The 13,168-nt window shown below is 49.3% G+C and overlaps 1 protein-coding gene across 1 annotated transcript in view; it reads right to left on the bottom strand.

Annotated features, from left to right (window-relative positions):
- LOC136437129 (polycystin-1-like protein 2) overlaps positions 1-13,168 on the bottom strand; it is a 31,240-nt gene that overhangs the window by 6,588 nt on the left and 11,484 nt on the right. Inside the window, exons 11-15 of the mRNA XM_066431607.1 lie at positions 12,847-13,095; positions 5,742-5,910; positions 4,214-4,411; positions 3,159-3,509; positions 2,698-2,853 (exon numbers count right to left, since the gene is read on the bottom strand). Of these exons, the coding sequence (XP_066287704.1) occupies positions 2,698-2,853; positions 3,159-3,509; positions 4,214-4,411; positions 5,742-5,910; positions 12,847-13,095 (1,123 nt within the window). The remainder of the gene's footprint in view (positions 1-2,697; positions 2,854-3,158; positions 3,510-4,213; positions 4,412-5,741; positions 5,911-12,846; positions 13,096-13,168) is intronic.

The following is a 13,168-nucleotide window of genomic DNA, read 5'->3' as shown; positions in this document are numbered from 1 at the left end:
CGTTACGTTACCTTCTGTAGGTCTCTGTGGCTTGTTGAAGCCCAGGATAAGGTACAGCGTGTGCGTGTATGTAACGTTACGTTACCTCCTGTACTTCTCTGTGGCGTGTTGAATCCCAGGATAAGGTACAGCGTGTGCGTGTATGTAACGGTACCTCCTGTAGGCCTCTGTGGCGTGTTGAAGCCCAGGATAAGGTACAGCGTGTGCGTGTATGTAAAGGTACCTCCTGTAGTTCCTTGTGGCGTGTTGAACCCCAGGATAAGGTACAGCGTGTGCGTGTATGTAACGTTACTTTACCTTCTGTACTTCTCTGTGGCGTGTTGAAGCCCAGGATAAGGTACAGCGTGTACGTGTATGTAACGTTACCTCATGTAGATCTCTGTGGCGTGTTGAACCCCAGGATAAGGTACAGCGTGTGCGTGTATGTAACGTTGTAGGTCTCTGTGGCGTGTTGAAGCCCAGGATAAGGAACAGCGTGTGTATGTAACGTTACGGTACCTCCTGTAGTTCCTTGTGGCGTGTTGAACCCCAGGATAAGGTACAGCGTGTGCGTGTATGTAACGTTACGTTACCTCCTGTAGGTCTCTGTGGCGTGTTGAAGCCCAGGATAAGGTACAGCGTGTGCGTGTATGTAACGTTACGTTACCTCCTGTAGGTCTCTGTGGCGTGTTGAACCCCAGGATAAGGTACAGCGTCTGCGTGTATTTAACGTTACGTTACCTCCTGTAGGTCTCTGTGGCGTGTTGAACCCCAGGATAAGGTACAGCGTGTGCGTGTATGTAACGTTACGTTACCTCCTGTAGGCCTCTGTGGCGTGTTGAACCCCAGGATAAGGTACAGCGTGTGCGTGTATGTAACGTTACGTTACCTCCTGTAGGTCTCTGTGGCGTGTTGAACCCCAGGATAAGGTACAGCGTGTGCGTGTATGTAACGTTACGTTACCTCCTGTAGGTCTCTGTGGCGTGTTGAAGCCCAGGATAAGGTACAGCGTGTGCGTGTATGTAACGTTACGTTACCTCCTGTAGGTCTCTGTGGCTTGTTGAAGCCCAGGATAAGGTACAGCGTGTGCGTGTATGTAACGTTACGTTACCTCCTGTAGGTCTCTGTGGCGTGTTGAACCCCAGGAAAGGTACAGCGTGTGCGTGTATGTAACGGTACCTCCTGTAGGTCTCTGTGGAGTGTTGAAGCCCAGGATAAGGTACAGCGTGTGCGTGTATGTAACGTTACGTTACCTCCTGTACTTCTCTGTGGCGTGTTGAACCCCAGGATAAGGTACAGCGTGTGCGTGTATGTAACGTTACGTTACCTCCTGTAGGTCTCTGTGGCGTGTTGAAGCCCAGGATAAGGTACAGCGTGTGCGTGTATGTAACATTACGTTACCTCCTGTAGGTCTCTGTGGCGTGTTGAACCCCAGGATAAGGTACAGCGTGTGCGTGTATGTAACGTTACCTCCTGTACTTCTCTGTGGCGTGTTGAACCCCAGGATAAGGCACAGCGTGTGCGTGTGTGTAACGTTACGTTACCTCCTGTAGGTCTCTGTGGCGTGTTGAACCCCAGGATAAGGTACAGCGTGTGCGTGTATGTAACGTTACGTTACCTCCTGTAGGTCTCTGTGGCGTGTTGAACCCCAGGATAAGGTACAGCGTGTGCGTGTATGTAACATTACGTTACCTCCTGTAGGTCTCTGTGGCGTGTTGAACCCCAGGATAAGGCACAGCGTGTGCGTGTGTGTAACGTTACGTTACCTCCTGTAGGTCTCTGTGGCGTGTTGAACCCCAGGATAAGGCAGAGCGTGTGCGTGTATGTAACCGTACCTCCTGTAGACCTCTGTGGCGTGTTGAACCCCAGGATAAGGTACAGCGTGTGCGTGTGTGTAACGTTACCTCCTGTACTTCTCTGTGGTGTGTTGAACCCCAGGATAAGGTACAGCGTGTGCGTGTATGTAACGTTACGTTACCTCCTGTAGGCCTCTGTGGCGTGTTGAAGCCCAGGATAAGGTACAGCGTGTGCGTGTATGTAACGTTACGTTACCTCCTGTAGGTCTCTGTGGCGTGTTGAAGCCCAGGATAAGGTAGAGCGCGTGCGTGTATGTAACGTTACGTTACCTCCTGTACTTCTCTGTGGCGTGTTGAAGCCCAGGATAAGGCACAGCGTGTGCGTGTATGTAACGTTACGTTACCTCCTGTAGGTCTCTGTGGCGTGTTGAACCCCAGGATAAGGCACAGCGTGTGCGTGTATGTAACGTTACGTTACCTTCTGTAGGCCTCTGTGGCGTGTTGAACCCCAGGATAAGGCAGAGCGTGTGCGTGTATGTAACGTTACGTTACCTCCTGTACTTCTCTGTGGCGTGTTGAACCCCAGGATAAGGCACAGCGTGTGCGTGTATGTAACGTTACGTTACCTTCTGTAGGCCTCTGTGGCGTGTTGAACCCCAGGATAAGGCAGAGCGTGTGCGTGTATGTAACGTTACGTTACCTCCTGTACTTCTCTGTGGCGTGTTGAAGCCCAGGATAAGGCACAGCGTGTGCGTGTATGTAACGTTACGTTACCTCCTGTAGGTCTCTGTGGCGTGTTGAACCCCAGGATAAGGCACAGCGTGTGCGTGTATGTAACGTTACGTTACCTTCTGTAGGCCTCTGTGGCGTGTTGAACCCCAGGATAAGGCAGAGCGTGTGCGTGTATGTAACGTTACGTTACCTCCTGTACTTCTCTGTGGCGTGTTGAACCCCAGGATAAGGTACAGCGTGTACAGGAGGATTCCGATCTCCGCCAGGGACAGGAGCGCCAAGCTGAGCTCCAAACAGTTCCAGAACATCCGGAAGTAGTCGCGGCCCAGCACCATAATCCGGGAAACTGGCGTTTGGGGAAGAGAACGGGATGGACAGGTATTCAAAGGGATGATATAAAAGTAGAGAAGGTGTGTTGTCTATTCCTGATAGCCTGTCGGCATCAAATGTAACTAACCTGGTACCTTGTGCGCAAAAGGTTCACAATTTTCCAAACTTAACATATTAATCAAAGACAAAACATGCATTGGAGATGATAGTGTAACATATGAAGGAACTATTTTTGATAATGGCACGTATAGTAATGCATGGTATGGCCAGGTTGCAGCAAAGTAAGAGAAAGTTGATCTATCATAACACATGTAGACTTACACTCTCTGAAGACGAAGTAGAGCGTGAACAGGACGAAGACGCCCTGGAAAGCCGCGACCACCTTGGCCCAGCCGGTCTGGAAGCGGTAGAGGCGCACCGTCGTGGCCTCCACCCGGGCCTGGCTGCTGCCGAGCGGCGGGAACTCCGTCAGCAGCTCCAGGATGGAGAACAGGTTCGTGTTGGGGTTGAAGATCGTGAGCTGCACGAACACAGCTCGGGTGTGCTGGTCTATCCACCCGCCGGACTGTAGCCTCTGCACGGTGGCCAGCAAGGCCGCAGGAGTGGTGTTGGTCAGCTCAGCGATGTAGCCGCCGCCATAGTACGTCGCAAACCGGCCGCTCGTGGGGATATCTAGATCAAAGCAATATCGCTTTACTACATGAGGTTCTGACCGCTGCTGGGTTTTGAAAGAATCCAGACATAACTGCAGTGCTATCTATTCAAGTATGTTAAAGGTACCAGCATGACGATGCATTTTCCGACGGTAATTTTATCGCAATGGTCAGAGAAGTTCGTGTTCACTGTTGATATTCCGATACTAGAGCCTGCGCCCAAGGTAAGGATAGACTGCTTTGGGGAAATTTAGTCATAGATTATAAACTGTATAATGTAGCCATCACCCGCTGTTTTGGTTTTTAATTTATACATTTTAACCGGCCTTAATGGGGGCCGGTTAAAATGTATAAATTAAAGTTAACAACTTCGTCACTTTGTATTGCTGCGTAACGGTAGCCACCGTTGCAGGCTCTGAACCGGCTTTTTTGGGGGCTAAGTAATACACCTTTTGCAGCCAGCCCATAACCATCAGTCACCCCCGTAACCATTTTGCGGCTGATAGTTACAGGGTTGGCTGATAGTTACGGGTTGACTGCAAAAAGTGTATTACTTAGCCCCCAAAAAAGCCGGTTCAGAGCCTGCAACGGAGGCTACCGTTACGCAGCAATACAAAGTGACGAAGTTGTTAACTTTAATTTCTTCTTGATAGGAAACCTTCAGCGGTGATTGAACTATGTTTCTAAAGCCCAGACGCGAGGATATCATGTACAGATACTCACCGTACAGCGTCGGGGAGTGATAGAGCCAAGGCTGTTCCTGTTCTGTGTAGTTGGCATAAATTATCGGATCATCTGTTACATTAGCGAGTCCTGCCCAGCCCTCTGTGTAATGCCGCTCGTCGTTCGTGAAGTAGCCGTACTCCACGTCGCAATTGTTGATGAGTCCCAAGAACGGTTTTTGGATCGTGCACTGCTCGTCTGGACAGCGGAAATGTACACAGGGGTTATTTCCGATTTTATGTTTTATTTAATTTGATTCAATCGGCTGTATTAAAAAAAAAAGTACAATGCTACCAAATTAACACACGTTTGAAACAAAGGCAGTCGGGCGACAAGGCCAGATTCACACACAGGGCGGGACACACGTTTGAAACGAAGGCAGTTGGGCCAGATTCACACACATGACAAGACACACGTTTGAAACAAAGGCAGTCGGGCCAGATTCACACACATGACGGGACACACGTTTGAAACAAAGGCAGTCGGGCCAGATTCACACACATGACGGGACACACGTTTGAAACAAAGGCAGTCGGGCCAGATTCACACACATGACGGGACACACGTTTGAAACAAAGGCAGTCGGGCCAGATTGACACACATGACGGGACACACGTTTGAAACAAAGGCAGTCGGGCCAGATTCACACACATGACGGGACACACGTTTGAAACAAAGGCAGTCGGGCCAGATTCACACACATGACGGAACACACGTTTGAAAGAAAGGCAGTCGGGCCAGATTCACACACAGGACGGGACACACGTTTGAAACAAAGGCAGTCGGGCCCGCTTCACACACAGGACGGGGCACACGTTTCAGGCAGAGACAGACAGACGGACGACAGGGCCAGCTTCACACACATGACGGGACACACGTTTGAAACAAAGGCAGTTGGACCAGATTCACACACATGACGGGGCACACGTTTGAAACAAAGGCAGTCGGGCCAGATTAAAAAAGATGACGGGGCAGACGTTTGAAACAAAGGCGGACGGGCCAGATTCACACACATGACGGGACACACGTTTGAAACAAAGGCAGTCGGGCCAGATTCACACACATGACGGGACACACGTTTGAAACAAAGGCAGTCGGGCCAGATTGACACACATGACGGGACACACGTTTGAAACAAAGGCAGTCGGGCCAGATTCACACACATGACGGGACACACGTTTGAAACAAAGGCAGTCGGGCCAGATTCACACACATGACGGAACACACGTTTGAAAGAAAGGCAGTCGGGCCAGATTCACACACAGGACGGGACACACGTTTGAAACAAAGGCAGTCGGGCCCGCTTCACACACAGGACGGGGCACACGTTTCAGGCAGAGACAGACAGACGGACGACAGGGCCAGCTTCACACACATGACGGGACACACGTTTGAAACAAAGGCAGTTGGACCAGATTCACACACATGACGGGGCACACGTTTGAAACAAAGGCAGTTGGACCAGATTTACACACAGGGCGGGGCACACGTTTGAAACAAAGGCAGTCGGACGTGGGCATGAACTTACCTCCTTTGACCCTGAGCTGGCGGAACCGGACAGTCCCTACGATGTAGGACTGGTGGTCGCTCAGGAACCCGTCCGGCTGCAGAGTCCTGCCGTTGTACCATTTCGTGGGGCTCATTTCGGGAACCAGCGCAAGCTTAGTAAAGTTCCAAAATTTCTCATAAGATGTAGCCTGGAAAAAGCAACATGATCTCAGCAACTCAGCACATATGATTTGTAAACCAAGTAAGGTATGTCAGACAGAATCTAAAGTTTGAATCATCAAAATGAACTGTTCAAAATCTAGGATGTAAGTCACCAGGTGTTTCTGATCACTGGTTGGCTTGTTGGCTTATTATTATTTAGAATATAACCGACTGCAGTTAAAACTATTTAACCATGATAAGCTTCAAGGCTGGATGCATTAACTACTACTAACTGGTTTACCAACCTGCTATCAATAAACTAACCTTCTGTAGAGCGTGGTTCCCGCCATCAGTAAAGAAAGTGTTGTGGAGGTGATTATTAGCGAACTAACCTTCTGCAGAGAGTGGTTCCCGCCTCCAGTGTAGAAGGTGTCGTGGAGGTGATTATTAGTGAACTAACCTTCTGCAGAGAGTGGTTCCCTCCTCCAGTGTAGAATGTGCTGTGGAGGTGATTATTAGTGAACTAACCTTCTGCAGAGAGTGGTTCCCGCCTCCAGTAAAGAAGGTGCTGTGGAGGTGATTATTATGAACTAACCTTCTGCAGAGAGTGGTTCCCGCCTCCAGTGTAGAAGGTGCTGTGGAGATGATTATTAGTGAACTAACCTTCTGCAGAGAGTGGTTCCCGCCTCCAGTAAAGAAGGTGCTGTGGAGGTGATTATTAGTGAACTAACCTTCTGCAGAGAGTGGTTCCCGCCTCCAGTGTAGAAGGTGCTGTGGAGGTGATTATTAGTGAACTAACCTTCTGCAGAGAGTGGTTCCCGCCTCCAGTAAAGAAGGTGCTGTGGAGGTGATTATTAGCGAACTAACCTTCTGCAGAGAGTGGTTCCCGCCTCCAGTAAAGAAGGTGTTGTGGAGGTGATTATTAGTGAACTAACCTTCTGCAGAGAGTGGTTCCCGCCTCCAGTAAAGAAAGTGTTGTGGAGGTGATTATTAGAGAACTAACCTTCTGCAAAGAGTGGTTCCCGCCTCCAGTGTAGAAGGTGCTGTGGAGGTGATTATTAGCGAACTAACCTTCTGCAAAGAGTGGTTCCCGCCTCCAGTGTAGAAGGTGCTGTGGAGGTGATTATTAGCGAACTAACCTTCTGCAAAGAGTGGTTCCCGCCTCCAGTGTAGAATGTGCTGTGGAGGTGATTATTAGCGAACTAACCTTCTGCAAAGAGTGGTTCCCGCCTCCAGTGTAGAATGTGCTGTGGAGGTGATTATTAGCGAACTAACCTTCTGCAGAGAGTGGTTCCCGCCTCCAGTAAAGAATGTGTTGTGGAGGTGATTATTAGAGAACTAACCTTCTGCAAAGAGTGGTTCCCGCCTCCAGTGTAGAATGTGCTGTGGAGGTGATTATTAGGGAACTAACCTTCTGCAAAGAGTGGTTCCCGCCCCCAGTAAAGAAGGTGTTGTGGAGTTGATTATTAGCGAACTTACCTTCTGCAGAGAGTGGTTCCCGCCTCCAGTGTAGAATGTGCTGTGGAGGTGATTGTTATGAACTAACCTTCTGCAGAGAGTGGTTCCCTCCTCCAGTGTAGAATGTGCTGTGGAGGTGATTATTAGTGAACTAACCTTCTGCAGAGAGTGGTTCCCGCCTCCAGTGTAGAATGTGCTGTGGAAGTGATTATTAGTGAACTAACCTTCTGCAGAGAGTGGTTCCCGCCTGCAGTGTAGAATGTGCTGTGGAGGTGATTATTAGCGAACTAACCTTCTGCAGAGAGTGGTTCCCGCCCCCAGTAAAGAAGGTGTTGTGGAGTTGATTATTAGCGAACTAACCTTCTGCAGAGAGTGGTTCCCGCCTCCAGTGTAGAATGTGCTGTGGAGGTGATTATTAGTGAACTAACCTTCTGCAGAGAGTGGTTCCCGCCTCCAGTAAAGAATGTGCTGTGGAGGTGATTATTATGAACTAACCTTCTGCAGAGAGTGGTTCCCTCCTCCAGTAAAGAAGGTGCTGTGGAAGTGATTATTAGTGAACTAACCTTCTGCAGAGAGTGGTTCCCGCCTGCAGTGTAGAATGTGCTGTGGAGGTGATTATTAGCGAACTAACCTTCTGCAGAGAGTGGTTCCCGCCTCCAGTGTAGAATGTGCTGTGGAGGTGATTATTAGGGAACTAACCTTCTGCAAAGAGTGGTTCCTGCCTCCAGTAAAGAATGTGCTGTGGAGATGATTATTAGTGAACTAACCTTCTGCAGAGAGTGGTTCCCGCCTCCAGTAAAGAAGGTGTTGTGGAGGTGATTATTAGTGAACTAACCTTCTGCAGAGAGTGGTTCCCTCCTCCAGTAAAGAAGGTGCTGTGGAAGTGATTATTAGTGAACTAACCTTCTGCAGAGAGTGGTTCCCGCCTGCAGTGTAGAATGTGCTGTGGAGGTGATTATTAGCGAACTAACCTTCTGCAGAGAGTGGTTCCCGCCTCCAGTGTAGAATGTGCTGTATAGGTGATTATTAGGGAACTAACCTTCTGCAAAGAGTGGTTCCTGCCTCCAGTAAAGAATGTGCTGTGGAGATGATTATTAGGGAACTAACCTTCTGCAAAGAGTGGTTCCTGCCTCCAGTAAAGAATGTGCTGTGGAGATGATTATTAGTGAACTTACCTTCTGCAGAGAGTGGTTCCCGCCTCCAGTAAAGAAGGTGCTGTGGAGGTGATTATTATGAACTAACCTTCTGCAGAGAGTGGTTCCCTCCTCCAGTAAAGAAGGTGCTGTGGAGGTGATTATTAGTGAACTAACCTTCTGCAGAGAGTGGTTCCCGCCTTCAGTGTAGAAGGTGTTGTGGAGGTGATTATTAGTGAACTAACCTTCTGCAGAGAGTGGTTCCCGCCTCCAGTGTAGAAGGTGCTGTGGAGGTGATTATTAGTGAACTAACCTTCTGCAGAGAGTGGTTCCCGCCTCCAGTGTAGAATGTGCTGTGGAGGTGATTATTAGCGAACTAACCTTCTGCAGAGAGTGGTTCCCGCCTCCAGTGTAGAAGGTGCTGTGGAGGTGATTATTAGTGAACTAACCTTCTGCAGAGAGTGGTTCCCGCCTCCAGTAAAGAATGTGCTGTGGAGGTGATTATTAGTGAACTAACCTTCTGCAGAGAGTGGTTCCCGCCTCCAGTAAAGAAGGTGTTGTGGAGGTGATTATTAGCGAACTAACCTTCTGCAGAGAGTGGTTCCCGCCTCCAGTGTAGAATGTGCTGTGGAGGTGATTATTAGCGAACTAACCTTCTGCAGAGAGTGGTTCCCGCCTCCAGTGTAGAATGTGCTGTGGAGGTGATTATTAGCGAACTAACCTTCTGCAGAGAGTGGTTCCCGCCTCCAGTAAAGAAGGTGTTGTGGAGGTGATTATTAGCGAACTAACCTTCTGCAGAGAGTGGTTCCCGCCTCCAGTGTAGAATGTGCTGTGGAGGTGATTATTAGCGAACTAACCTTCTGCAGAGAGTGGTTCCCGCCTCCAGTAAAGAAGGTGTTGTGGAGGTGATTATTAGCGAACTAACCTTCTGCAGAGAGTGGTTCCCGCCTCCAGTAAAGAAGGTGTTGTGGAGGTGATTATTAGCGAACTAACCTTCTGCAGAGAGTGGTTCCCGCCTCCAGTGTAGAATGTGCTGTGGAGGTGATTATTAGCGAACTAACCTTCTGCAGAGAGTGGTTCCCGCCTCCAGTGAAGAAGGTGTTGTGGAGGTGATTATTAGTGAACTAACCTTCTGCAGAGAGTGGTTCCCGCCTCCAGTAAAGAAGGTGTTGTGGAGGTGATTATTAGTGAACTAACCTTCTGCAGAGAGTGGTTCCCGCCTCCAGTGTAGAATGTGTTGTGGAGATGATTATTAGTGAACTAACCTTCTGCAGAGAGTGGTTCCCGCCTCCAGTGTAGAATGTGTTGTGGAGGTGATTATTAGCGAACTAACCTTCTGCAGAGAGTGGTTCCCGCCTCCAGTGTAGAATGTGCTGTGGAGGTGATTATTAGCGAACTAACCTTCTGTAGAGAGTGGTTCCCGCCTCCAGTAAAGAATGTGTTGTGGAGGTGATTATTAGTGAACTAACCTTCTGCAGAGAGTGGTTCCCGCCTCCAGTGTAGAAGGTGCTGTGGAGATGATTATTAGTGAACTAACCTTCTGCAGAGAGTGGTTCCCGCCTCCAGTGTAGAATGTGTTGTGGAGATGATTATTAGTGAACTTACCTTCTGCAGAGAGTGGTTCCCGCCTCCAGTGTAGAATGTGTTGTGGAGGTGATTATTAGCGAACTAACCTTCTGCAGAGAGTGGTTCCCGCCTCCTGTGTAGAATGTGTTGTGGAGGTGATTATTAGCGAACTAACCTTCTGCAGAGAGTGGTTCCCGCCTCCAGTGTAGAATGTGCTGTGGAGGTGATTATTAGTGAACTAACCTTCTGCAGAGAGTGGTTCCCGCCTCCAGTGTAGAATGTGTTGTGGAGATGATTATTAGTGAACTTACCTTCTGCAGAGAGTGGTTCCCGCCTCCAGTGTAGAATGTGTTGTGGAGATGATTATTAGTGAACTTACCTTCTGCAGAGAGTGGTTCCCGCCTCCAGTGTAGAATGTGTTGTGGAGGTGATTATTAGCGAACTAACCTTCTGCAGAGAGTGGTTCCCGCCTCCAGTGTAGAATGTGCTTTGGAGGTGATTATTAGCGAACTAACCTTCTGTAGAGAGTGGTTCCCGCCTCCAGTAAAGAATGTGTTGTGGAGGTGATTATTAGTGAACTAACCTTCTGCAGAGAGTGGTTCCCGCCTCCAGTGTAGAATGTGCTGTGGAGGTGATTATTATGAACTAACCTTCTGCAGAGAGTGGTTCCCGCCTCCAGTGTAGAATGTGTTGTGGAGGTGATTATTAGCGAACTAACCTTCTGCAGAGAGTGGTTCCCGCCTCCAGTGTAGAATGTGCTGTGGAGGTGATTATTAGCGAACTAACCTTCTGTAGAGAGTGGTTCCCGCCTCCAGTGTAGAATGTGCTGTGGAGGTGATTATTAGTGAACTAACCTTCTGCAGAGAGTGGTTCCCGCCTCCAGTGTAGAATGTGCTGTGGAGGTGATTATTAGCGAACTAACCTTCTACAGAGATTGGTTCCCGCCTCCAGTGTAGAATGTGCTGTGGAGGTGATTATTAGCGAACTAACCTTCTGCAGAGAGTGGTTCCCGCCTCCAGTGTAGAAGGTGCTGTGGAGGTGATTATTAGCGAACTAACCTTCTGAAGAGAGTGGTTCCCGCCTCCAGTGTAGAAGGTGTTGTGGAGGTGATTATTAGCGAACTAACCTTCTGCAGAGAGTGGTTCCCGCCTCCAGTGTAGAATGTGCTGTGGAGGTGATTATTAGTGAACTAACCTTCTGCAGAGAGTGGTTCCCGCCTCCAGTGTAGAATGTGCTGTGGAGGTGATTATTAGCGAACTAACCTTCTACAGAGATTGGTTCCCGCCTCCAGTGTAGAATGTGCTGTGGAGGTGATTATTAGCGAACTAACCTTCTGCAGAGAGTGGTTCCCGCCTCCAGTGTAGAAGGTGCTGTGGAGGTGATTATTAGCGAACTAACCTTCTGAAGAGAGTGGTTCCCGCCTCCAGTAAAGAAGGTGTTGTGGAGGTGATTATTAGCGAACTAACCTTCTGAAGAGAGTGGTTCCCGCCTCCAGTGTAGAAGGTGCTGTGGAGGTGATTATCAGTGAACTAACCTTCTGCAGAGAGTGGTTCCCGTCTCCAGTGTAGAATGTGCTGTGGAGGTGATTATTAGTGAACTAACCTTCTGCAGAGAGTGGTTCCCGCCTCCAGTAAAGAGGGTGCTGTGGAGGTGATTATTAGTGAACTAACCTTCTGCAGAGAGTGGTTCCCGCCTCCAGTGTAGAATGTTTTGTGGAGGTGATTATTAGCGAACTAACCTTCTGCAGAGAGTGGTTCCCGCCTCCAGTGTAGAAGGTGCTGTGGAGGTGATTATTAGCGAACTAACCTTCTGCAGAGAGTGGTTCCCGCCTCCAGTGTAGAATGTGCTGTGGAGGTGATTATTAGCGAACTAACCTTCTGCAGAGAGTAGTTCCCGCCTCCAGTGTAGAATGTGCTGTGGAGGTGATTATTAGTGAACTAACCTTCTGCAGAGAGTAGTTCCCGCCTCCAGTGTAGAAGGTGCTGTGGAGGTGATTATTAGTGAACTAACCTTCTGCAGAGAGTGGTTCCCGCCTCCAGTGTAGAATGTTTTGTGGAGGTGATTATTAGCGAACTAACCTTCTGCAGAGAGTGGTTCCCGCCTCCAGTGTAGAAGGTGTTGTGGAGGTGATTATTAGTGAACTAACCTTCTGCAGAGAGTAGTTCCCGCCTCCAGTGTAGAAGGTGTTGTGGAGGTGATTATTAGTGAACTAACCTTCTGCAGAGAGTGGTTCCCGCCTCCAGTGTAGAAGGTGCTGTGGAGGTGATTATTAGCGAACTAACCTTCTGCAGAGAGTGGTTCCCGCCTCCAGTGTAGAAGGTGTTGTGGAGGTGATTATTAGTGAACTAACCTTCTGCAGAGAGTGGTTCCCGCCTCCAGTAAAGAAGGTGTTGTGGAGGTGATTATTAGTGAACTAACCTTCTGCAGAGAGTGGTTCCCGCCTCCAGTAAAGAGGGTGCTGTGGAGGTGATTATTAGCGAACTAACCTTCTGCAGAGAGTGGTTCCCGCCTCCAGTAAAGAGGGTGCTGTGGAGGTGATTATTAGCGAACTAACCTTCTGCAGAGAGTAGTTCCCGCCTCCAGTGTAGAATGTGCTGTGGAGGTGATTATTAGTGAACTAACCTTCTGCAGAGAGTGGTTCCCGCCTCCAGTGTAGAAGGTGTTGTGGAGGTGATTATTAGTGAACTAACCTTCTGCAGAGAGTGGTTCCCGCCTCCAGTGTAGAAGGTGTTGTGGAGGTGATTATTAGTGAACTAACCTTCTGCAGAGAGTGGTTCCCGCCTCCAGTAAAGAATGTGCTGTGGAGGTGATTATTAGCGAACTAACCTTCTGCAGAGAGTGGTTCCCGCCTCCAGTGTAGAAGGTGCTGTGGAGGTGCCTGGTCTGATGGTACATCATGGCGTCGCGCGGGCCGTTGGCGATGATGACCAGGACGGAGATGAACAGCAGGTAGAAGAGCAGCTCCTTGAGCGCGCTCCGCACCGTCAGCTCCCGGAACCGCTGCGCGCGCGCCTCCGCCAGCTCCTCCGGGCCGGGCGGGTTCGCCTCGGTACCGGCCGGGAGGCTCCAGTTCTCCTAGTGAATGAGAACTTCTTGGTTTTATTTTGGAAACTAAACGTAGACAATTGCTTTACAGATAACGGAGATA

The sequence above is a fragment of the Branchiostoma lanceolatum genome, chromosome 6 (genome assembly GCF_035083965.1).
Source record: "Branchiostoma lanceolatum isolate klBraLanc5 chromosome 6, klBraLanc5.hap2, whole genome shotgun sequence".
Taxonomy (NCBI): domain Eukaryota; kingdom Metazoa; phylum Chordata; class Leptocardii; order Amphioxiformes; family Branchiostomatidae; genus Branchiostoma; species Branchiostoma lanceolatum.
The sequence above is the reverse complement of the archived record's forward strand: the minus strand, read 5'-3'. Positions and strand labels throughout refer to the sequence as shown.